This window comes from Manis javanica, chromosome 6, assembly GCF_040802235.1.
Source record: "Manis javanica isolate MJ-LG chromosome 6, MJ_LKY, whole genome shotgun sequence".
Taxonomy (NCBI): Eukaryota; Metazoa; Chordata; class Mammalia; order Pholidota; family Manidae; genus Manis; species Manis javanica.
In genome coordinates, this window is record NC_133161.1 from 3,431,357 (window position 1) to 3,457,408 (window position 26,052).

Consider the following 26,052-nt stretch of genomic DNA (forward strand, 5'->3'; position numbering starts at 1 on the left):
ATAGCTCTGCAGGAAATGCTGCAATTTTTAGTAGAGCCAAATCCCTCTAAGCACCAAGTTCAAGGAGCTATTTTGGCAGCTGAAATGTAGCAGCGAAGAGTGTTTGGACCCAGGCTGGGGAGGGGTCAGCTCCTGGCAAAGGGGCTTCAGCTGCACAGCACTGCAGGCACCCCTACCTCCTGGCGCTCACCCCCCGGCCCTTCACGTGCCCCTCCCGGCCAGTGCTTCAGCCCATCCTCCCTGCATCCTGCACGCTCATCCGAGCTGGGTGTGCACGCAGTTCCACTCTGCCAGGAGGTCAGCACACATAGGCCACGATCTCAGGACCCCATAAAGCTCTTTGAAACTCAGCTGGGAACAAAATCTCATGTGACCTGAACTCATTTGGTGGCGAAACTTCCCAGAACTAATATGAAGCGATTAATAATTTTGTTTGTTCTACTTACTGAGGCTATTACCTTCTGCAGAAATTATAATGGGTTTGCTTACAGGGTGGTACCCAGTATCACATAAAAGCACTAAGCTTCTTACACTCAAAGAAGTCCTGAATTGCTAACTGACCCCAGGGTCCTCAGATAAGTGGCTTGGAACTTTCCCCAGTAGAGGCTGTGCAGCATGGGGCCTGGCATTTTTGCCACAATGAGAGCTTAATGCACATCTATGGCACTGAGGATGCCCAGTGGTGCCTGATCCAGAGGAGACATGACAGGAAAATTACTTAAAAATGGATGTCAAAACATAATTTTGTTCAGCCCTGAAGCTGAACTGGTGACAGCAATGTAACAGGACATGCGTTTCTCCCTTCTGGTACTCTGTGCTTGCAGGAAGAACTTCTTTGACCTCAGCTTATGAATCTGTGCGTTGTAAGCCGCTACCGCAAAGGCACTGACACAGATACTTCATTTGCATTGCAACCATCAGCACAGGACTTAATGACACTGCTGACCTGTTCTCCCTTGTATCAGGTTCACATTCAGTGCCAGTTTTTACTTTCTTTGCCTTGTAATACTCTCAGTTGCAAACTTTTAAAAGGCAGAGAGACAGCCAGAAACCTCTGGAAAAGATCATATTCTGAACAACTTCTGGCCCACACAAATTTATTCCATTTAGATTCGGGGGGGCACGTGCAATGGGCCGGGCACTGGATGCAGAAAGTGAACAAGACAAGATGTCCATGAGCGGAGCTTACATTCTAGCTTTGGGATATAAACCCTACCAGGAAATAAATAACGTGATTTCAAGAAAAGTACCAAGTACCCATCATGGAATGCCCATGGGGCTGGTATGATGCAGGGGCAGGGGAGAGAGGCTGGAGAATGATTTTGGTGTGAAGGTCTAGAGAAAGAGCATTCCAGAAACAGGGAGCCAACAACTAGGAGGAAGCAGTTCCATGTGGAGGAAAAGCAGGTGGCCAGCGAGGAGACTGAGCAAGGCCAGGAGTCGTGGGAGGCTGCAGGGACTTGCAGCTGCCAGGTGGTGCGGTCTCGCCCTACCCTGGCGGGAAGCCGTTCAGTGAAGCGGTCTGGCAGTCTCTAAGCAGATCACCCCGCAGGCCGTACAGAGAACCGTGTCTGCCCGGCATGGAAGCAGGGAGGCCGAGCAGGAGGCTGGCTCTGGCCCAGCCGAGAGAGGATGGTGGCTCGGCTGGGGTGGAGGCGCCAACTCAGGAGGGAAGCAGGATGCAGGGGCCTCTGGCGGGAGGAGTGAGGGGAAGCGCAGACCAAGCATCGCTCCAAGTTTGCGGGCCTGCGGATCACAGCGCACCGTGGGTCGGTCCATCATCCCACATCCCTCCACTGAGATCGGGACGCCGGAGGGAAAACAGGGTGCAGAGGGGGTGAGTCGGGGGTTCTGCCTGGCTGTGCTGACTTGATAAGCCCGTAGGCGTGCGAGAGGGAGCCTGGTGTACAAGTCGGGAGCTCAAAGGCTGAGATGTAAATGTGGGAACCTTGGAAACAGATGCTGCTTAAAGCCACGTGGACCGGAGGAGGTCACCCAGGAAAGGGCTGAAGGCGGACACCTGAGCTCTGGGGTAGCAGGCGACACAGGTCAGCCTAAGGGACAGCTGGCCTCCAGACCTGACTGGACGTCGACAGGTAAGACTTCCCGGAGTGCTCAGCACCAAAGCCTGACTAGAGAAGATTCTTAAGAGGGAATGAGATGGGCAGTAGGGACATTTTGCTGTTAAGATGTGCGAGAGAAGGAGGACGTAGCAGGAGGGGTGGGTGGCATCATGTCCTTTTGGGGGATTTTGAAGCTAGTTTTGCTTTTTTAAGGTAGAAAAATATAAGAACACAGGCTTGTCCCTCTGATGGGGACATGCAGCATGGACACGGGCACCCTGAATGGGTGCAGTGCCAGAGCCCTGCACATCGTAGGGAGGGGGGGAGGTGCTGGCTTCCCACAGAAGCTCCCTCCCCGAGAGGCAGACCTCTCCATGTCCATCTGGGACCCTGGATCGTCCAAGACCCCTAGATAAACCATTTGGGAAAAGAGTAAAGCAGCCCAGTCCCAAAGAAATTAAAGAACAACAGAACACAGCGCCTTTCCTGACTCTTTTTGTCGACACAGATACTGTCCCTTTCAAGTAACCCAAATATGTAACCACCCATAATTTCATTCACAAAAAAGTTGGGCAACCTAACCATTCATTTTGTGACAGTATTCCAAAGGAATCCTCTCTTGAAATCCTTACAGATGGGCAATTTATGAGTTCATCTGAAATATCCTGAATTTATTTTAGAAAATATATACAACGCTCTTAGAAAGAGACCTGTAGAAATGAAGTCTCTATAATAAGCTCTTTGCCTTTATTGTATAACTATAATGGCACAAAAGCTGTGCTTGCTGTCACCCCTTTACACCTCACAGATCTTTACTGATGCTCTGTGGCCTGCAGTTTGCTATCCACGTCTACAAGTAGTGTTAAAGTGACCAGACACCGGACCCGTCACTCTCCCGGGCTATGCTCTTATCTGTGTTTCCTAATTTCATGCAGTATAGGTGTCTGAATTTTCCCATTTAAAACCTGTAACTATATCTTCAGCTTTTTATTAACTGTATTGTTTCTTCCTCCATGTATTGAACAAATATTTCTCAGCCCTTCACGTGTATTAACAGAAATATGGGCTATTAGACTAGAAACTTCTAAAAATCTTTATAATTCCAGCCCCCAATGGACACACTGCATCCATTCTAAAATATCTTGTACAACTGATTATACACTAACTTGATAAACAACAAAATGTTTTGAATTTTGCCATCTCATGTGTCAATTTCTATTTTTAGAAAATTTTTGTATTAATGTCAATTTTTGTTGTCTTGCTTCTATTAAGCTACACACTGCCAGCCTCTCATTTCAATCCGAGGATCTGGATCTCTCAAAAGTCACACAAAATAAATCTGAATCTATTTCCATGAAAGCCCTCCAGGTATTTCTGAATATTTGTCAGGCCCTCCACCCCATCTCTGCTTTCTGAGTGCATTAGGGTTTTCCAGAAAAATAGAACCAGTACTGTTTGTATCTTTATATGTGTGTGTGTGTGTGTGTATAAAGATAGAGATAGATAGATAGATAGATAGATAGATAGATAGATAGATAGATAGATTAGACAGATAGATATAGATATAGATTATTTGTTTTCTAAAATTGCACACTCAGTTATGGAGGCTGGCAAGCCCCAAACCTAAAGTGTGGGTCCGCAGGCTGAGGCCCAGGAAGGGGCTGATACAGCAGTTCGCGTCGAAGGCCATCTCCTGCAAATTCTCTCTTGCTTGGCGGGGATGGGGGTGAGTCTTTTGTTCTATCCAGGCCTTCAACTAACTGGATGAGGCCCACCTATATTCTGGAGGCAATCTGCTTTACTCAAAGCCCACTGATTTAAACAGTAATCTTATCCAAACAACCCTCCCAGAAACATCCAGAATAATGTTTGATCAAGCATCAGAGGACTGTGACCCAGTCAAGCTGACACATGAAATTAACCAGAGCATCTAGGTTAAGTATTGTTTACTTCAAATGTCCTTTGCCAACACCGTTTCTGATGACTCATAGTTGGAATATGTCTCTTCTGCATGTTTGTCCCCCTTTATCAGCACAAAAGGCATCTGAATGTTTAGCTCTAAAATACTAGCTTTCGTAGTAGCTAATGAGATTTGATATTCATTTAACAGAAGCCTACAGTATTTTTCTTCTACCTTGATACAGATTTCTTCATAAAAGTTGCACTGGAGAGTCCTTTAGTGCTCTTAAAATATATTCCATTTACAGACAAAAACTCACGCATAAGCCTTCTATTTGTCTCCTTCATTTATTTTTTTTCTGAACTCCGTGGATTGGAAGTTCACTACCCAAGCTTCATCACTGCTTTTCTTTGTACCGCTCTGCTATTATTAGCTCTAAGTTCTTCGGTATTTGGTCCCAGGATCAAACCAACATCCATTTTTCAAGGCAGATTTAGCTCACCTGCTGCTCCTCCGGAATGCCCGCCAGGAACACCCTCAGCCTGGGCACCCAGGAAGCACACGTCTCCACCCAGCCAGGTGAACCCGCCTTCCCTCGCTGAGGGTTCACGTAACATGTGGGTCTCTCAGAGTGCTCCCTGGATAGAGATGCCCAAGCTTCACTTTAAATTTCACTAAAATTCTTCTCTTTTTAAACTCCTTGCTGTAATGGCAAATTGCCAATATGCAGTGATTGAATCCCCCTTACAAAGAATTATTAATTATGACCTCTTTATTTTGCCTTGGGTCAAGACTTCAGGAGAACACCCTTGGCCATCTTTCATATCTCTAACGTGGACAGTAGTTTCAAAACCCCTTCTTATTTGTCAAAGCGTTCCAAACCAGACTGGAACACCTATGTTGAAGGACACAGTCCCAGTGGACTTTTTTTTACAGTAAGCATCAGACCTGTAATGAAATCGTCCGTGAATCATCAGCTGTCCCATCTTTTTGCCACTAGAAGGGAATCCCCAGGAGGGAAATGTGCTGCCCACCGAGGGGCCCCTAGGAAGACGTGGCGCCTGCAACCGAGACGGCAGAGTGTGGGCGTGTGCCGCACGCACACTCAGGCTTGAAGGGAATGACGGGCGCCCCAGGGCTCACTGTCACCATGTCACATGCGCCAAGCCAGCTAGGGGGCCCATCAGCAGGGGAGGCCCTCCATTTCATCCCCTCCCCTCGCCCCGGTCCTGGCCGCAGTGACGACAATGCCAGGAGCAGGCAATTCCCTAAGGAGGTGGGGGCGTTCCCAGAGGGCAGAGGAGGACTGAGGTCTAAAAAATAGCCTCCTTTCATGTCTTTTCTTTGCAAAGTATTTGCCCATCTGCTTCTTCCCATGGGCAGCACAGAACACAGGCTGCCCTCTGCCTGTCAAAGACACAGCGACTGATGATTTCTGTGAACAGCAAGAAACCATGCGAACCGAAGTTTTTGTCAGCAGACGGGATGCAGCAGGTGGCCTCCTGGAACACGGAAAGATGATAAGGTATTGGGTGTAACAACAGTAACACAAACCCTGATCGTGGGACCTAAATTGAACAAATAAATAATTAAGAGATGACATGGTAAAAGGGAAAATGGATAATGAAAGGTAAAGGTGGGATTGTAAGTACCCTGTTTGCCTAGGACATGTAAATCTTGTCGCCTTCTCTTCAGACGACAGTTAGTCACACACCTCTGTCTGACTGCTACCGGCCTCTCCCTTCACCTAGACGACCGTGTGGGCCACATTCTGACGGAACTTCTTGAGTCTCACCTGATAGACGGAGCCAACATCACCTCCATCCTGCGCTGCTCGGGGACTTCAGTAAGATGCAGCATGCAGCGCCCACCTCAGCGCTCGCCACGCTAGGCACTGAATAAACCTCTGCTCTTGGGAGCAAGGCTGGCTGGAGGCCTCCTCCTGGATGCCGAGGTCCCGGGCATCCGGGCCCCGAGCCCTGACAGCTCTCCCTCCCACCCGGCGCGGGATCCTCCTGCATCTAGTCGGCGGGAAGGCCCCCTCTGGTTATTTTGTTGAGTGTGTTTCTCGTGCTTTGATTCTTGGAAAAAGGAGTGGCTCCAGCAGGCCTGGGTGCCCCTGGCAGTCTCCCGACGCTCAGCGTCGCCCAGCTGGGCTGCACCGTGAGCACCCTGCTTCTGGGAGCCTGGGAAGGCCCCGGTGCTCTGGCCAGTGTCTGGGTGTGCTGGCCCTGGTCTGCTCACTCATTTGAATGTCCTGATGTTAAGGACAAATACAAATTAAAAATAAGAGGCTTAATTCTCTGGGTTGAAATTAAGGGAAAGATTTCCCTTCTCTCTTTATTTCTCACAGAATTTACCTTAGAAACCTTGCCGTTGAGAGCACTTTTTCATCTCTCTGTAACGCACCCCTTTGAAGACTAGATAGGCCTACTGTCAGCTTTAGGACCCCGCAACCCGAGGGCCCCTTTCTGCAATGCAAGCCTGGAGAAACAGCGCCCCCACCTCTGGGTCCTGGGCAGGGCCCCGACAGTACCTGGGGAAGCCTTGCTCTAACACCAGAGCCACTGCCAGACACAGGGACCTCAGGCTTGCCTTTCCTCTGGGTACAGCCAGGAGGCTGACTCAGAGAGTCACCACAATGTCCAGGTGAAGTTAGGATGAACTATGTGTGACAAACAGAGCTGGACAAGCCTCTCACTGACAGGCTGGTTACTGTTTATCCCGAGAACAGGGGGTGGGCTGCATCTGCTTGGCTATGGAAGGGGGGCCATTTCTTCCCTTCTTTGAGATTTCTTAGCAGATTGCATCACATTCTGGTTTAACACGTCAAATAATAAAGTGTTTCTTTCTCTACTACCTGTGTGGAGAGGGTTTCTGGATGGGAGAAGATTTTGTTTTAATGGTATTTCCCCAACAGGCTCTTTTCTAAAGATTCCAGGTGGAAACATCCACAAAGCACCCAACTGGCGTTCTTGCAGTGACTGTACCACACACCTCTCTGCATCTGTGTTTATTACAGGAAGACCTCCAAGATGTGTGGGTCTGGCTCCACACCACTGCAATAAAGCAAGTATAGCAATAAAGATGAATTTTTTGGTTTCCCAGTGCATATGAAAGTTACGTCTGCACTCTATTGTAGTCCACTAAGTGCAATAGCATTGTGCCTGAAAAGCCAGAAACAATGCACATACCTTAATTAGCACATACTTTATTCCTAAAATTTGCTAGCCACCATCTGAGCTTTTGGCGCATGGTGATCACTGATCACCATCCCAAATATAATAATAATAATAATAAAAATGTTTGAAATACTGCAAGAATTACTAAAATGCGGCAAAGAAACACAAAGTGAGCAAAAGCTGTTAGAAAAATGGCACCGATAGGCTTGCTCCATGCAGGGCTGCCACAAACCTTCAATTAAGAAAAAATGCAGTATCTGTGAAGTTCAATAAAACCAGGTCTGCCTGTGCTAAGGAGCTCAGGGAAGAAAGGAGGGAGGACACAGAAGCTGAAATCAGCAAACAGGCGTCTAGAATACGAGGTGCTTGTGTGAAGACTTTGGGGCAACCTGAATTCGCCGCAGTAAAGCCATCTGGAGTTTGAATCTTTACTGGTCAAAGGCACTGCAGGAAGAATCCCCTGGGACACTATACAAGTCGGGGGCTGCCTTCCCGCATTCGGTTCGCAGGCAGAACCCACGTGAAAGGTGCCATCCCTGTGCTCGTTCCGGCTGGTCCTGGCAGAGGGGCGACGCGATGCCCATCTAGAAGAGGGCTCCTCATCAGCGTCACTTGGCCTGTGCCTGGGACCATCCTTTCCTGATGTCCTGGGATCCATTCCTCCCCTTCCTGGGATAATCCTTTCCTCATTTCTTATGATTGCCCCTCCCTTTCACCCCAGGAGAGTCCTTTCCTCACCTTCCCCTGCTTTGCCTTATGAAGGACCATTCCCCCTTCTGAATCTACTGCACTGACCACTCATCTCAGACTCTGTAGCTTCCCCCTGAGAAAAAAGGTTTTCAGCTTGTCCACGAGATTTCTGTTACACTACATGACTTTCTAACTCTTCTTTACCCTTAAATTCACACTGAATCCATTTTCCAGGAGCAATCTCCATGAAAAGTCCCATCTCTCACATATTTGCAATATGGTCCTGAAACGTTTCTAAGCACTTTGAATATTCCAGGATCACACGGAAGCTTTGAGAATGCATTAACTGTCATTAGCATTGTTAATGTAACAGGGCATTTTAAAATTTGCATAAGAGCATTTTAACATTATCTCCTTTATAAGTATTGAAGAAGGAAAAAAAGCTTTTGTAGTAGGCTTTAGAATAGTCTTACCTGCAATAATTAACATTTCCTTGATGTGTACAAAAATGAACTATTTTAAATAGTCACAGCTAAAAATAAACTTTAGAGAAAAGTGGGAAAATACCCAATTTTTCCTCAGTTAGAGAAGCCAAACGTGAAAGCCACCTCCTTAACCATAGTTCTACCCATGGTAGCACTCCACTGTGAATCAAATTTAAAACGAAATGGTTACTAAGAAAGTAAAATTATGCTGGGGTCATAACTCACAGGCCTGCTTGTTACCCATGGCAAGTTATAGATCAGGCAGAAAGGAAAAAATAAAACAAACATCTTCAGAATTTACGGGTGTAAGGGCGAATAAATTTATTCCCCCTGTTGCAAATACAGGAAGACACACACACATACACACCTGTTTTTTTCAAAATGTCTTTCTCTTTCCCAAATCTTGTTGGTATGCAAATCTTTTTAATGGCCAAACAAGCCTTTGGCCAGTTTCATGACTCAGAACTGTTTCCTCTAAGACCTGGGAACCATCTCTTTGGAAATTAATCACCAAGAAAGATAAGCCCCGACCCCCCGCTTCCTGTGGACACACTTGTCCCCAGACTCCCCACTGCAAAGCCGACCTGAGGCTCGGTTATGTCCGCCCTGCCACACAGAGGGCTGCTTTCCATCTGTGCAGTGGGGTCTAATGTTTATACAATAATAAAACTGGTCTCTTCCTTTTCTGCCTTTATACTGAGGTTTTTTGTGCTGGGAGAAGATTTTGTTTTTAATTATATTTTCCCAGCAGGGACTCTGACATATAACAGGCCATGCTAACAATCAGAGCGGAAGGCATTCCACGGCCCGCTAGCGGGTGGCCGCTCTGAGCCGGGTCTGCTGGCCGGGGGCCCCGGGGCAAAGTGCTTGTGGCTGGTTCGCTAAGAGATAAGTACAGAAATTGAGTGGATGCCATTTAGAAAGGTTGATACCGATTTGACAGAGTAATTTTACATCTTTAGATCTACTAATACAAAATTTGGGTTTATATTTTACATAGCTCTTATTTTCTAAATGATTTCATTTTTATTGCATTTTATACAAGTCCTGACCCATGATAGAATGGAAATTTAAAAAACAAAAATGAAAGAAATGGCCCTTCACCAGATAGGTTGAGAACTGGTAAGTGCATTTATTACATATATTTACTCATTATTTTTCAGCATCCAAGTATGTCTGTTAAGACCCAAGCAGCTCATGGTCACCCTGATAGCTCTGCAGCCTTCCCTGACCTAGGCTCTGTAGCATGGACTGGGGTCCAGCTGTTGGAGCAAATCGCTGACTTTTTTTCTACATTCAATCGATTGCACAAATCTTAGCATGCAGCTTGATGAATTCTGACATGTCTGTACACTCATGGACCCATCACCCAGATCAAAATATCAAACATTCTAATTTTTTCCCCTTCACCTATTTCACTCATAACCTCACCTCCCTCCCCTATGGTAACCACCATCTGTTCTCAGGAGTTTATTTCAGTTTCATTCAATTTTTTATATTCTACTTGTAAGCGAAATCATATGGCATCTATCCTTCTCTGACTTTTTTCACTTGACGTAATACCCTCTAAGGTTCATCCATGTTGTCACAATTTACAAGATTTCTTTTTTTATGGCTGAGTGATATTCTATTGCGTATATGTACCACATCGTCTTTATCCATTCATCTATCAATGGGCATTTAGGTTGTTTCTATATTTTGGTTATTGTAAATAACACTGCGATAAGAATATGGGTGCATCTAACTTTTTGGATTAGTGATTTTGTTTTCTTCAGGTAAATTCCCAGAAGTGGAATTGCTGGGTAATATGGCATTTCTATTTTTAGTTTTTTGAGAAACCTCCATTCTTCTGTCTGTAATGGACACACCAATTTACAATCCCACCAGCAGTGGACAAAGGTTCCCTTTTCTCCATATCCTCGTCAACACTTGGTATTTACTTTCTTGGCAGTGTGAGGTGATAACCCATTGTAGCTTTAATTTGCATTGCCCTGATGATGAGTAGTGTGGAGCATCTTTTCATGTGCCTGTTGGCCATCTGCGCATCTACTCTGGGAAAATGTTCAGGTCCTCTGCCCATTTTTAAATCAGATTATTTGTGTGTTTAGTTTAGAGTGCCGGTATGTTTAGAACTGCACTTTAACATCCATCAGGACCACCTGATAAAGTGTGCGTGCTGGGCCCCACCCTCTGAGCTTCCAACATGATGGGTCTGAGTAGGCACAAGAATTTGCATTTCTAAAGTCCCCAGGTGATGGCTGATCCTGCTGGGCTAAGCCCCACAGCTTGGGAACCCCTCTCCAGGACATGCGTATCTCAGGGTCGTGATAACTCTGGCTTCTCTTCAGAAATCAGGCTGGTGGTCTGCGTCAGCTTAATTCCAACAGTCACTTATTTTCCCAGATTGTAGTGGATGGTCTCCTTTGGCAGAAAAATAGATAGAGGCAGGTAGAGGGAGAATAAAGCCAGTAAACCCCACTAAAAGGGACCCCACTAAAAGACTTAACCGGATAAAACTAGGGAGCCAGAAAACACTTAGAGCTAATGAGTTAATTAGTTGAAGCTCCAAAGGCCAGGAGTTACTTAGAATGTCCCACTATTCCCCAGATACAAGTCTCCAAGCATAGCCCATGTCTTCACTGTGTCCATTAGGTCATGCCATTGTAAGATTTACTTTAGCCTGCTAAAAGGCCCAGTTTATTCTTTAATCAGGTAACTTTGTAACCAGGGCAGGACACAGACTTCATAAATATAAATATACGTATGTGGACAAAGAATGCTGAAGTCCCAAACCAACAGTCACCTAAATAACTCTGTTCTCAAGATAAATCTTCGAAGGAACTAGGAATCACTTGTGCACATCATGCCTTGGGCTGATCCTCACCCAACAAAGCCCTAGAAAATCCCAGACCTGGCACCCTTAAGTGTGCCTCCTCTCTGAGGTTGCCCATGCTCGCCTTTCTTCAAGTGTATCACTCTCTCTGTCCTCCTTTAGAGAAGTAGGGAGGGACTGTGGGCTTGCTAGTTCCTTGCTTGCGTGACCCAGACGGGACTGCAGCTAGAAGACTGTGCGCTTTAGTAGCCTGCCTGAAAATCTCTTTTCTTTGCCTTTGGGAAGTTCTCAGAACATCATCTCACTCCATCCAGTGTTCCACGGCTCCCCCAAATCCTGGGGTGGTAGGGACTCAGTTCCCACACCGTGCAGATCCAAGCAGACTGGATGCGAGGAGACCCTGGCTGCAGGAGTTGGCAAGGGATTATGCCCAGTACCAAGCAGGAGTTCAAGAAGCTTCCCTTTTCTCCATTTTCCTTCTTCGCTTTGTTCAAGTAAACCTGCCTGAACCTTGACTCTGGCCTGCACCTCCCTTAGAGTGCATTCAAATAAAACTTTCACTCTGTTTCACTACTGTGTCTCTGCCCTTTAATTTTTTGTTGCAGCAGGAACAAGAACCAAGGAAAATAAACTCAACCCCTCTAACAGCCTGAAACTGTCATAATGAAAGGATGTGAAGTCCAGCTGCCTAAGCATTCATAGACACGCAAGCACACGTGTGTGTCTGTGCACACACATTCACACTCACACACTTACTCAACACAAGCAGAGACCATGTGTGAGAATGAGTTCAATATACTTGCTTTTAATGCTTGAGCAGTTTGAGCATAACACATTTCTCAGAAGCAGAGCAATAGTGAGAAATCAAATTATGTTAAACTGTTCTGTTTTGCAAAGCAGCTACTTGCACAGTTCTTGGAGAACTTGAATGATATTCAAACTCCAAGAGTACAGTGGAACAATTTTTCAAGTAAGTCTACATATAAAAATACTGTTTGCCACCAAGTCAGGCCACGTTGTCAGACTCAGCCTCCTTTTCTTCCCTGAACCAGCAGTTCTCTGATCATTCCCTCAGCAGTGGACTTATTAACCCAACTTCTATTTTCAGAGGAAAACATAAATCAGGAGAAAACAAAATGTGGACAAGAGAGAGACCTTTCCCGTCTCTCAGTCAGCCACTCCTGTCTTTAGTGTCACGGAATTACTTCTTGCAGGTTGGAGGGGATGGACCTGTTCTGGGAGCTGGGCTCGGCCTTTGCAAGCTGTGGCATGCAATTCCCTGTTGTAAAAACTGAGGTAGCACATCACAGTCTCTGGTAAGAATATAAGGGTGATTTGGGGGAATCAGACTTGAAGTAGAAGCAGCTACGGGGAAGGACATTTCCTTCCACTCGCCTCTGAACTTCTGGGCGCTGGGATTCTGAGCATTAATGCAAGCCCAGTGCCTCTGCTTTCCTCTTCTGTTCATACACAACAACGACTCACAAGAAAGATTTCATAAAGCCAACCATTCCGAATGCCAAAAAGGACTTTGTTAGACTGAGAAAATCTGAGTGACCCAAAGGTGTGGTCGTGTGCTCAGAGGTGACCGCAAACCTCGATGGCGTGAGTCAGACAAGACCTGCATCCTAGTAGAAATAAGGGCAGCTTTCATCGCTGTGTATTCGCCCAGCCCATTTGCACACCAGCACTGCTCTTTCGGGAAGGCCTGTGATGCCCACAACTGAGCACAGCTTCAGTCCTTCCTCCTCGAGTCAGCGATGCATCCTCCCAAAGGCTCTGTTAGAATTTTCCTGCCTGCTTCTACTTTCTCGGTGGATCTGTTCTATTTTCTAACGCCCCCGGCTTGAACCAATTACGTGTCTTGGTGCCTGTCTTTTGTTTACTGCCCCTGGACCACCTAGCTTTTGGAGACCATCTGCCTCCTGCCTGCTGGCTGGTCAGGGCCTCCCTCTGAACCTGCTCCTAGGGTGGAAAGGCCACCCAAGCGGAGGCAGCTTTCATTTCCGAATGTTGCCGCTAACTGCCCAGGTCCTTCCCCTCCCTTGCTGCGAGGCCCTCGGGCGGATAACCTTCTGCCGGGTGTAATACTTCTTAAGGGAACAAAAAAGGTTAAATTAAGTGTTGGAGTTGCTTGGTTTCGGGTGCGGTGTGGAACTACATCTCTATCAAACAGGAAGAGACGGATTTTAGCGGGTAACCCCTCCCATCAACTAGACTAAAAAAATACTTGCTTTGCAACATGCTCGCCAATGTTGCAGAGGTTTGCAGGGATCGCTTCTACCATTTCTGCCCGCAAACCTAAGCCAGTCCCGGGTGTCATGACTTGCTGGCAGTCTCCGCCTTATCCTCTCCAGAGATTTTCATAAAAGATGATGCTCCATTCTGACCAGTCTGCCAGCTCTGTACATTCTGAATTTAAGGAGAGCTGTGCGAGCTAATTTTTAAGCCTTTGCTTGTGGCATCCTTCAAGGGGTGAAAAATAATTAACAACAACAATCAAATAGGAAGAAACTTGTGGAAGCTGAGAAATTGAGAATGACAGCAATGGCTGGATAAAAATAAGGTGTCTCCAGTTGTTAGATCCATAGTTACTCTGATCAAACTTCTAATATGTTGAAGGAAATGGAGGTGATTTTCCTGGGTAAGCACCCGCGAGGGCCACAGGGCAGCCGTCTGGGTTGTCCGGTAAATAGGGATCAGGCTTACTTTCTGTAGCCTAGGACACGGAAAGTTCCCCGAAGGCTGGCTTCATGTGAACACAAGAAACATCTTTCTAACAACAGCAGAAAGTCCAGTCCCAGCATGTATGCCAAAAAAGGCAGGAATCCCACAAGGCCAGCGCATGATGTTCTAGGTGAAGCCTACATTCTCTTCCATCCTTCGCACTCTGTCTCTGTTTACCTGGGACTGGAAAGAAGAGAATTTCTGAACGAATAGGGAGCGGACTGCAAAGACCCTGGCTGGAGGTGGGTCAGCTCAGCTCCCAGGTCCCTCCCACTGAACAGTCTCTCCAAATCTTCCCTGTTTCAACCATGAAAAAGAAATATTTGTCCTGCCAACACAGTAGGTTGGTCTAATGTAATAAAACAGAATATGTGAAATTACTCTATAATCTGTAAAGGTGCTATGCAAACTGTGGTGTTAATATAATTAGTTTTGAAACAAAAGGGTGGGGAATCTCAAAAATGTATCACAGTCATAGGAAAAAGAACAGCATAAAAAGTCCTCTTATGAAAAGTTTACTCAAAATTTTAGTCTGATAAACAGAAATTTCTGGAAATGAGTATTTAATCAGAAAATCCTTGCTTTTCTGATGTAAATAATTATAGTTTTTATAAACTGTGCTAATTGTGTTTTTTTTTTTTGCCTGAGCGTAGAAAATCTAGTCCATAATTATTGAATCCTTCTTTTTAATTGTGGCTTGAATATCATGATTCTCATTTCCCAAAAATGTGGAATAAGAGGAAATAGAAAATTGAGCTGAATGTATATGGGGTCAAGGATGTACCCCAGAAGTTCATTTTAGCTTTCAGTGTTGGACTCACAGGTGCTTACCAGTCTCCACTCAACCTCATGGTACGGTTCCAGTCAGCAGAGGCGTTACTAGATGTTGCCTATCCATGGCCAAGATCATAAAACAAGAATTATTTGACATAAAATTACAATGTTGCCAGCAGGAGCATTACCAGCAGACGGGAAAGAAGACAGAAAGGAAATCTTCATTTTCAAATACCAGTCCCATGGAAAGTGGGATCAGACATGGGCTTCTCCCCATGGCGAGACCCAGTCACACCCTCCACAGCTGGGTCCTGCCAACCAGGTCTTGGGAGCAGCCTGGCTGGCCAGCAGTCCCTTCCTATTTTCACAGATGAGTAACACCGAGCTGGAAACCAGAACCTCTTTGGCATTCCTGTTTGTTGCAGTGTGTTGTTTTCTCTTAAAAGCTACAGAAGTCAAGTCATCAGACTGGTCGCCCCCACAGCAGGCTGTACCCAGCACATCTGCAGCTTGGCCACCGGCCATGCACACCTTTCACATCCACATGTATGCTCACAAACGTGTGCATGCACCCACACACAGTTCTGAGTCACCAATCTTGAGGATCATTGCTCTACAGTTGGTGACTCGTTGGTGCATAAATTCATGCCATCTATTGCCTTTGCGTATAAACAGTGACACACCGGAAGGCAGGCGGGTGAGCTGAGCTAGGCGATGTCACGGACATCCGTGCAGAACAGATTACAATGCAAACAGACGGAAGGTTGCTTCTCAAACATGTCCTGAGGCGGGTACAGAAGAGACAAGGTTGCCTTGGCTGGGGAGAGGGGCCTGAAGGGCCTTCAGGAAGAATCAGTCTTTTCAAATTCCTGATCTTGTCCGTGAAGAGGGAGAGGTCGGAGACGTTGCCTGCAGAGGCCGTGCGCCGTGCAGAGAGCGGATGGCAGGTTCCCGAATTCTGCCCACTGGTCCAGGCTGCGAGCTCTTTCTCACCCAGCTTGTTTCTACCTTTTCATTTGGTTGGAAATAAGTTTCCAGGTGGATCACTAATAACAGAGTATCTCCAGTCAGGAGGACTGTCCTCTCCGGGTGTGACGCAAACGGAGAGGACAACGGGGCATTGCTGTCCCCATCCCAGGCAGTGCCGGGAGGAGAAGCCAGCTGCGGGCCGTTTCCCAGCCCCCCTGACCTCCCCTGACCTCTCTCCTGCCTTCCGCCCCATCCTCACTCCGAGATATCGTCCCTTCTCCCATATATGTTGTTTCCTCCACAACCCAAGAAACCAGACTTGAGCACCTTTCCACGGACCAAAAGGGCTTCTTGTAAATGGCAGCATTATTTCTTCAGGCTTTGATGACAATGTTTATTTTAAAATTTCACACCTAACCCAGCAATGCGCCCTTCGCCTACACAACAGAACCACTATTAAACACAGGAGTGCAGCGCGCAGCAACTAACTCAGATAGGGAGGTGCACGCACGTGTGGTGGGCGGCATCGGGGGGCGGGTTGTTTGGGGTGTGGACAGTCCGAAGCTATCCTTCAGTGGTCACTAATGTTCCTCTGGGGACTTAATCATGCAGTAAGGCTGAGAACCTCTGCCATCAACCAACCATTATGACCCATCACCCAACACCACCTACCCACAGGATCACCTGATACCTCGAATTTTTCAAAACCTCCGTGACAGCTGTATCGCCCAGCCCCAGATGGACTCTCAGACCTTCTGCCTGTTGAGTGGAACCCTTTCCCACCCGCCCAGGGAGCCACGTGAAAGGGAATTCCCATGGGTTCTGCCAGCTCCACACTCACAGCTCAGCACGTCCATGCTTCCTGCAAGGTCCACATGCAGCTTCTAAACATGGGCCTGTTAATCAAATAAAATCAGCTCCCATAGCCAAGAGAGGCCACAGAATTCTCTTCATTGAATTTATTTTAAATTAATGAAAGGAAAGGTCTGGAGTAAATTTCTTTATGTCCCCAAATCAAAAGGGTGTTGAGGCAGTAAGGGCCTGTGATATTGTGACTGATAACAAATACATAGCTTGGTCTGCATCCTCAGCTCCCAGCTCCCAAAACCCTTGGAATTTCCTGAAATAAAAGCAATGGGAGCATTTTTTTTTGGTCATAATATTTGGTCTTTTGTCCTCAGTCCCTGAAATCGTTTCGGAGCCAGACGGTGAAGTTGCTGTCCTGTTATTTGTAATTAACCACTTTACACCTGGGTTTCTGTTGCTGCCTGACTTCCGCCTCAGGACCAGGCTGGTTGCCGGGGGAACGGCCCTGTGATGAGAGGGCTGGAACCTTCCGTCCCACCCCGGACCTGCAGGGAGGGAGAGGAGCTGGAGATGGAACCGACCGCAGTGACCACCGACTTGACCAGGCCTATGTAATGGAGCCTCCATAAAAACCCGAAGGGATGGGGTCCAGAGAGCCCCCAGGGCGGTGAACCGGGGCACATCCAGATGGCAGCACCCCTGACTCTGTGGGGACGGAAGCTCCCGTGTCTGGAACTCTTCAGGCCTCACCCTGCGTGGCTCTTCATCAGCTGTTCATTCCTATCCTTTGTAATAAACTGGCAATCTAGTAAGTGAACTGCTTTTCTGAGTTCTGTGAGCCGCTGCAGCAAATTAACCACACTGGAGGGAGGGGGTGGGAACCTCTGACGTCCACCAACCTGTCACAAGAGCAGAAGCACCTGGACTTGAGACTGGCATCTGAAGCGGGGGCAGTCTTCTGGGACGCAGCCCTTAACCTATAGGATCGATGCTCCCTCCAGCCGGAGTTGGAACGGAGTCACTGTAGGACACCCAGCTGGCCTCGGAGGATTGCTTGGTGGTGGTGAAAAAAAACACACATATGGTAACCCCAAAAGTGAGCATACACTGAGATTCTACTGCAGCTCTAAGAGTTACACGCTCTATGCCTGGAATTCTCTCTCATGTTATCTGATGCATTAGAACTTGGAGTTCTTAAAAGAAAGAAAAGTAAAGCTAAAATCATGGCCTCTTCTCACAAGAGCACAGCCTACATGAAGGGCAGAAGTTACCTATCCTTCATCTATCGCAGCCATTCACCTGCATGCTCACTGTGCACAGCCACTTACCGTGGGTCAACAATAGATGCTAATATTTGGAAATGCGCCACACCTCGAGGCCCAGAAGCTGAACAGGTTTGGAGTGACATAGTGACCAGGACAGGTTGCAGAAAACAGAGCAGTGACCTGCAGCACAGGAACGGCCAGCACAGGTGGTTACATGTCCCCATGTGAAGACCCAGTGGGCCATGGAGTAAAGACCTACATGGGACTGGGAAAAACAGGACAGCCTGGGCCCCAAAGCTTTATTTAAGACATTTCATAAAACATCCAGAGCTGACCACCCATTTCTGGGTTTGGGAGCTTCATTCTGGAATTTTGTGTAACTTTCATTGGCATTAACATGTTTTAAGCCTTCCCAATCCTTAAGTCCCAGGATAGTGGTGCGTGTATGGACCTACTCTGCTCTCTTCTCCTGCGTGGACAGGGTTTATACTTTGGGATGAGTTCAGTTACAGGTTAATGATTTTTATGAAGGAATGTTGAACCCCTGGGTAGTAGAGAGATACCAACCCCAGGTATCATACCACCAGGATGCACAGATTTCTCAAAGACCCATGACTTCAGAGGTCATTTTGGGAACCCACTTTAAGAAGTCAGATGCCCCCAAAATACATGCTGTAATGCTCACATTTAGAACCAACACCATGGCTTTTATGCCACCAGGGTGCCAGTCTATGTAAGGAAGCAGGAATAGTGTTTCCAATAAGCCTCAACTGCATCACTACCAGCTGCATCCCCAAGAGTCACTCACAGACGTGTGCCATCGTTTGCAAGCAGGGCTCGACAATCAGGAGTTTGTATCCCACGCAAATCTCCATAACTTAGCTAAGAACTTCAAAGACCTTCTCCCGCTCTCCTGGGCTCACAGCAAGACGGGCATTAATGCTGGAAGGCCAGACTGTTTAACTCAGCCAATGACACTCTCAAAAGGCCTGAAAGAAAACTCTTGCTTTGGGTCATTCTGATCCAGGGATCTTATCCAGCATAGGAAGGGAAGGACAAGACAGGAAAAGGCCAGGGCATAAGAAACAATCCGTTTTCCCTATTCAGGGAAGTAATTCGCAGATTTGCAACTTTCATTTGAAACCAACACCAGGCAACCCTACAACTCTCAGGTGTCCCTGCGGTATGCACACCTCTGATCCTCTGCATCTATTTTCTGCAGCTTCTCTGACACAAGTCCAGTCACCAAGGTCCTGCCCAGCCCTCCTGTGCCCACCATCTACTTGTAGAACCAACGCACCAAGGAAGAGGGAGACCATCCCGAAGGGCACAGGGCAGTCCCAAGACTTTTATTTCTAAACCAACCTTTACTCAATCCCCAAACTCAATGTCTGGGAAAAGCTGATATGGGCAAAGTAGGGGAATTTAACAAGAAGTAACATCCTGTGGAAAACATCTCAAATGACCCTAGACTTACTACAAGAAGATACATCTCTCTAAAATAACTCATTTGATTTAAATGACAATTAAATAAGTGGAATCTCAACATATTACTAATAAAGGGAGATTGGATTTTAAAAACCTGCAATCACCCTCCTTATATTTTAAAATGTAGATTTTATGAAAAGAGTTACTTTTAAAAGCTATTTCTGTTCTGAGAGAGTGGGAAAATCTCAATCTTTTTCTCAGTGGTACACTGCAGACAAAAAATGTGGCATGCTGGGCCGGGCAGCTCTCACAGTATTAGAAGTAAAGTTTATGAAATAGACTCTTCTCAAGAATGAAAATAGAAGCTATGACTGCCCCACCAATATTATTTCTTGGTATTTATTCATTAACCCCAAATGAGATGAGATGGCATACAGTTTGCTCCTCTTAATCATCTGTCGTCAGTAATAAACTCCTAAAGCAATGTGTGAGGAATAAAATGTTTACTAATATTATATAAAAATAGATGGTCGATTAGGTGATACAGTATGGCAAAGGCAAGTCAGGGTGCTACTGTCACGGTCCTTGTAAACAACAGTCCAAGGTGGGCACATCACAGGAGCACATGTGACAAGAGACTGGATCACAAACACACACGGCTGTCCCTGGACCTGGCACTTCACTGGCCATTTTGGCAGCACGAAACGTCTCTCTTCTAAACATCAGACCTCACGTGTGACTGCTGCCCATTTTCATAGCCGTCAGATGTTCATCAACTGTCAGGAAAAAGAGGAAATCATCGTGTCCTTATCTGGAATGTAAAGTATCACCTGAATTTCAATCAAGTTGCAAGTGCAAAGAATTTGCCAGTCATCTAATCCGAGAGGCTGTGATTAGTGAGAGTCTTCCACCACAACTGATGGAAAATTAGGGATCAGTATGCCCCAAAATAATGACTTAAGTGCAGAATGATCACTCCATTAAAGCTGCCTGTATTTAGTTGCAACATGAAATTTCAAAAAAGTTACAAACCAAACTGAGAAGTAACAATTACCAATTTAAGAACTGACAGAACATTAAAAGTTGAGCAAGTCTGTGGCTCCTTTTCTCTCAGGCAGACAGATGATCCTAAAGGTTTATGAGTGGTTGCTGCACAATTCTCTAGGCTCAGCTCAACATGCTGCTCTGAATATTAAGAGCAGACAGTGTGCACCACGTGAAACAGCTGTGAAAAATGAGATTAGTGCTCCCTTCACTCTATTTTCTGGAGTCAGGCAGAGAGGGGTTAGGAGGTTTCGACCTTGAAAGCTTTCAATAAAGATGTAATATAAAGAGGCAGCTATGTCACAAGGCACCATCTAAGCTATCAGAAGAAACACGTTTGATGAGACTTGGGTACTGAATCAATAATCAATAATGGATCATTAAGATGATCGGTACAGTTAATCTGAATCCTTTCTTTTGCCTCCATCCTAAACGTGAAGGTTTGACTAGCACCTGACAGCACACTGTAAAAGAGGAATTATGGGTGTGCGTTGGAATCCAGTTGGAAAACATGACTCCATACACGCTTCTGCCCTGTTTAGACAACCGATGACTAAAAAGGGAGAGGGGAAATGAGGAAACAAATGTATGTTCACCAACAAGCAATTAGGTCAGCCGGCCGGAAAGCCCAGGGACTGATGAAAGCCCTGGAAGAGGGGCTTGTCCTCTGTTGGGGATTTTGGGGGTCCTGCAAAATAACCCCCCAGTTACTCGCTCCTAAGGGCAATCCTGAACAGAGCCGTGCTCACATCAGGCCACAAGTCAAGTTGAAACAGAAGGCGCTCCTTCCTCCACCAGGCAACAGGTGTCTGCTGGGGGTGTGGTTAAGTCGGCTGGGTATTTGTTCAATTCGAATCAGTTTTTGATTTCTTGCCTCTTTCTGTTTAAATCAGGACCTCAACATGGACCACTGCCTGGGTTATCCCAGCACACCTGCAACCCCCACATCGCGTGGACCCAAGCCTCCTCGTAAACAGCCCAGCCCTGCCCCTGGAAGGGTTCCTACATCCCGAGCTGCGCCTTTCGCAGGAGCCGGGCGCTCTGGTCTCCCGGGCCCCCCACAACGACGCGTCGGTGCCCCCTGTGAGGACGGAGCGCCTCCTCCCAGTCATCCTAAACCGACACGGGAAGGGTTAAAACGCCACCCTAGTAAATACGCACCGGCACACACAATTTCAACAACAAGATGGCAACCTCCTCTCCTCGTCGGAGGTGCCCGCACCCCGACCCCCGCGGCCCCACGGCCGCGGCTCCAGGGAGCAGGGCTGCGGGAGAGCCCGACGAGGCTCGGGGCCGGCGAGGGGGTGGCTCGCCCGGGGGGCGGCACGCGGGGTCCTCGAGTTAGCAAAGTTGTCGCTGCGAAGGCGCTGCCTTCCCGAGCCTCGCACCGACCGCAGGTGCTCCCCGCGCGCGGCAGCCTCGGGGGAGGATGTGCCCATACCGCGCCGGCTGGCACGGTGGCCCTGGCGGGGTCGCCCTTCCGGGGCCCTCTCCGCGCGGTCCAGGGCTCGGCCCGCCCCAACAGGTCCCGGGCTCCGGCACTCGCACCCCCGAGGCCTCTCTCCGGGCTCCCCCAGAGCAGCCCCGGGGGCCGGCTCGGAACTCGGAACCTAAGCGCGCGGCCGGCGAGGGCTCGTCCGCCGCCCCTTCCTCGGGCCTCACCCCCACCCTCGCCCCAAGACACCCGGCCGCACGCACACCAGAGAGGGGAGGCGAGGCCGCCAAGTTGCGATGTGCAACCCACGCCTGACTCTCCGCACCCTGGCGGCCGCCGGCGGGCTCGGGCGGGACGTGCTGGAGGCGCCGCGGCGCGCGGCACGGGGTCGCGGCCACCCCCGGGGGTCCGGGACGCACGAGGACAGGGCCGCCCGCCGCCCCCCGCCGCGCGCCCGCGACCCCGCGCCTCGCCCCCCGCACTCACCATCACGTTGCCCTGCATCTTAGCCGTCTTGATCATCGCCTTTTCCTTCATCTTGCCCCCGGGCTGAACCCGACTTCTGGCGCAGCGGGAGTAACTTAATCCATTGTCTGGGTGATGATGAAAGTAGAGGCTGGGCTGGCCGATGCCTGGGTGGAGTTGGTTTGGAAGGAAAACAATTTCCCAGATGCTCGGTGTCCCACCTGCTCGCGCCCTGCCCCTCTCCCCTCCCAGGCCGATACAACGCGGCCGAGGCCGGGAAGGGAGACGCCGGAGGGGAGCGCGAGGGGGCTGCAGCCGCTCCCAGCACACGCCGGACCCGGGGCGGGAGCGGGAGGCCGCGCCGAGCGGGGCGCCGGGGCCAGCTGCGACCGCGTGCGTGTCCGGCGGGCTCGCCGTCCGCGCTCCGCCAGCCACCGCGGCGCCGACGCGCGGGGCGCACGGGGGAGCACCGGGCGGCGCGGCCGGCTCGGCGCCTCCGGAGGCAGCGCTGGGGCAGCGGTCGCCGCACTTGTCCCTAAGGGCGGGGGGGTCCCGGCGGGGCGGCGGCGACGCCAGGGGCGAGCGGGCGGGCGTGTATGTGCGCGCGTGTGTGTGTGTGCGTGTGCGCGCGCGCACACACACCGGGGACTCTGCGAACTGGCTGCACCGGGAAGCCTCGGGCTGCAGCAGGGTTAACCGAGCCCAGAGTGTTCGGGTAGCGCCGGGAGCCCCTGCGCAAACGCCCGCTCCCGGGGAGGGCGCCCCTCCCGGCGGGCCTGTGGGGGCGCGCGACGCACGCACGCTCGGCTTTTACAAACAGGCACCACCGCGATTTCCGCGGGCGGAGCCACTGCCTCCCGCCCGGCGGCAACGACCGATCGGCAACGACTCCTTCCCGGCTGCACCCGCCAGAGGCGGGACAAGGCGGGCAGACCTGGCGCGGCGGAGCGTGGCGGAGCAGAGCAGGGGGCAGTGGAGGGGGCTGGGTGGCAGCTTATAAATAATGTTGTTCCAGGTTACTATGAGACACACAGCGCGTCTCCATGGCTGCGCTACGGGTCGGCATCCGAATCTGCCGCCGCGGCAACTCCCGGCGCCGGCTGGCACGGCCTCCTTGGGCCGCGCCCCTGTCTCAACAGGCTGCGCTGCCCTCCCGGCTTCGGCCCCAGCCGCGGCCCCCCGGGCGTCTTTGTTTCCTCGGACCTGACCATCTGGGCTTCCTGCTGCCCAGCCTGGCGCCTCCGGGTCGGCCTGCACCCGGGGCCGCCGGGGCTTTCGCAGGTCCCCAGCCCAGCTCCTCCTATTCCCGAACCCAGCTTCCACCCCCAAACGACGAGTTGCCCGGTGATCGCGCCGTGGGTTCCCCGATCGCCACCCAGGGTGTCCTCGGATTAACCATTCACCACGGCGGGTCCGCTCCCTGGACCACACACGGGTGCGCGCTCCCAACGGTGCGCGCGCGGAGGGTGGTCAAATTCAAGTGCTGACCAACCTAGGCCGCCGGGCAGAGCAGACAGAGCCTCTCTCCCCACGCCACGGCTTTCTCCCCACAGGGACCAGCCTCCTCCACGAACGGGATTTGGGGCTGCTTCACGCACGGACATGGGCGCATCAGGCTTGAACTCACGTGGGTGTCTGTGTGTGCGGGCGCGCGCCCTCGCCTGTGGGCAGCGGCGGAAGCAAGAGACTGGGAGGAGTTTGAAAGGCCTTTCCATTTTTTTTACATTCACAAAAAATCACGTGTAAAAAAAATAACATGTCAGTTTCGAAGCCACGCTGAAGCAGAGAATTTTGAGAATTGCAACAGTACTTATATGCAAATTACCCTGAACGCATGTATATATATATGTATGTAAGTAGATATGATATACTCATGTTACATGTATATATAAGCACACAGAAGCAGTTGGGTTACAGGTGAAAACTACTTGTAAGTAATGATTTGATTAAGAGGTAGGCAGAAGGAACAGGTTAACCAAAGCTGGATGTTTGAAAAGTAGCTTTGAAAGGACCCTGGATTAGGGTTTGTCTGGAAAGTGGTGGGCAGAGCCCACCCGTTAGGATCTATAAGGACAACTTTTCCCTAGGAATGCACACGGGTGCAGATCCTTGTGCTATTTAACTTTATACTAAGCCCAGTCCAATGTGGACAAACAATACCACCAATCTAAATTCTGTCTTTAAACAGCATTAAAATGTTCTTTCCCTTCTTTATTTGAAGTGGCATTATTCATTTGGAATCATCTTCCCTCTCCTTCCCACCAAGGATGGGCCAGTTGGAGCTACTCCCCCCCCATCTACCTTTTCCTAGCCCATCAGCAGATGATGGAGCAGGGAGGGAAAATCAAGACAACGGGACAAAAATATTTTTAACCTGACATTTTTATCTCTGGAAATGTAAAGTGGAATAATTTGGATTAAACTCTGAGTTAATAAATAAATAAATCTATTAGTAGGGGGAACATTTTCCCCAACACTCACTAAACAGCTTTCAGCCACAAACAACTACCTGCCCGGGAAGACAGGGCTCTCCTATTCCTGCTGGCCTCTGACAGAAAGGTCCACGGAAACGGGCAGGCTGAAAACAGGCATAAAGAGGGAACATTGCATGGAACCAAAGGGCAAAGCAACTCTGAATGTTCAAGGGACTCTTCGCTCTTTCCAATTCATCTGCTTCTAGCCAGTGACTTAAGGGATGCAGGGGGAGAAAAGGAATGAGGCTGCAGGCGGATCCGGAAGGAAGAAAGAAGCCAAGAGTATAGGGGAAAACATGGCTTAAAATGGGATTCTCAATTGCCATATTAATTTCAGATACTAAGTTTTATGAGAAGTTTACATTAGGAAATATTTGAAGGTCATATGACCAAGAGAACCTCTCTCTCCACCCCAACCTCAAAACGTTTATTGCTGTATTGCTGCATTTATGAGCTGGGATGCATTTGTTAATAGGGATGCAAATATGCGGCTATGTCATCAACACAGGGCGGCTCATTTCTCTCGAGTTTGCAGTTGTCTCCTGTTTCCTTTCTGATCTACTAGGAAAGCATGTTCAGCTCGTGATTTCACCACAGTATTTCTGATCGGCTTGAGCAGATGGGAGCTGCCACACTGCACAACACTTGAGTCCCGTTTACCTTGACTTAGTGGTGTTTCATGGACATCGATCAAACTTTGGCAGGCCATCTCCAAACCTGCTCTAAGGCAGCCATTGGCTTTTCCAGCCTTCTGTTCCATCCTTAATTTATGTGTTGTTGGCATTAGCAACTGCTTGGATTTAAAGTAGCTTTGATTTAAGTTGAGACTTTTGGCAAAATGTTCAGTTTCACATTTGACATCAGGCAGTATTTACAACAGAATAACAGATTTGTCATGTCACTCGATCAGTGTGCTTGTTACTTACTTCTACAAGTTTGACCTTACTGTGGATAAAATGTGAGTTCCTGTGGCCAGGATTCTCACCTGGCCCTGGTTGACTAGCTCACTGCACACCCGTGGGCAATACAGGGCTGTTAACTCTATATAAAGAGCTCCACCCAGTGCTCTGGACGCCACATGGTGGCAGGGCCGCAAGGCTGCAGGAGAGCAGAGCAGAGGCTGGAATGGTGGCAGCGCTGAGGACAGAGGCCCAGAAGACAGCTGTGTGGGATGGCTGTGCAAAGAGGCCCAGAGGATGGCTGTGCTGACAGAGGGGCCCAGAGGCAGAGACCGGCTTGCTGCCTGCAGACTCTCTCTGAGTGAATGGGATTAGTAGTGACTGACCTGCCACTGTGAGAATAAAGTTGGGTATAACCCTTTAACCCCAGGAATGTTTTGCTGTCAATTTCTTTGGTCACACTGAATCCCTAGCGAACTTGCCCAGGGCTGAAACCCATTGCAAGACACCTTACCCAGGTGAATTCCACTGTAAGGACTCTCAACATGGAAAGTTCCCAATTTATAAACGTGAAAGTTAAGGCGGCTCTATTAGTCAAGGGTCTCCAGGAAA

General features: G+C 48.9%; 1 protein-coding gene and 1 long non-coding RNA gene across 3 annotated transcripts in view; one reads left to right on the forward strand and one right to left on the reverse strand.

Moving 5' to 3' along the window:
- Positions 1–26,052, reverse strand: part of DPP6 (dipeptidyl peptidase like 6) — an 863,884-nt gene that overhangs the window by 770,590 nt on the left and 67,242 nt on the right. Inside the window, exon 1 of one of the 2 annotated variants that reach the window (XM_073238156.1) lies at positions 22,089–22,858. The exons of the other annotated variant lie outside the window; for it this stretch is intronic. Coding sequence (XP_073094257.1) covers positions 22,089–22,139 — 51 coding nt within the window. The 5' untranslated portion in view covers positions 22,140–22,858. Of the gene's footprint in view, positions 1–22,088; positions 22,859–26,052 lie in introns of those variants that run through there. 2 annotated transcript variants of the gene reach the window in all.
- LOC108392143 (uncharacterized) lies at positions 1,557–7,150 on the forward strand. Its single transcript, XR_012132796.1, has 4 exons — positions 1,557–1,837; positions 1,960–2,096; positions 5,347–5,488; positions 5,659–7,150. It is a non-coding gene; the product is annotated as an uncharacterized lncRNA (long non-coding RNA).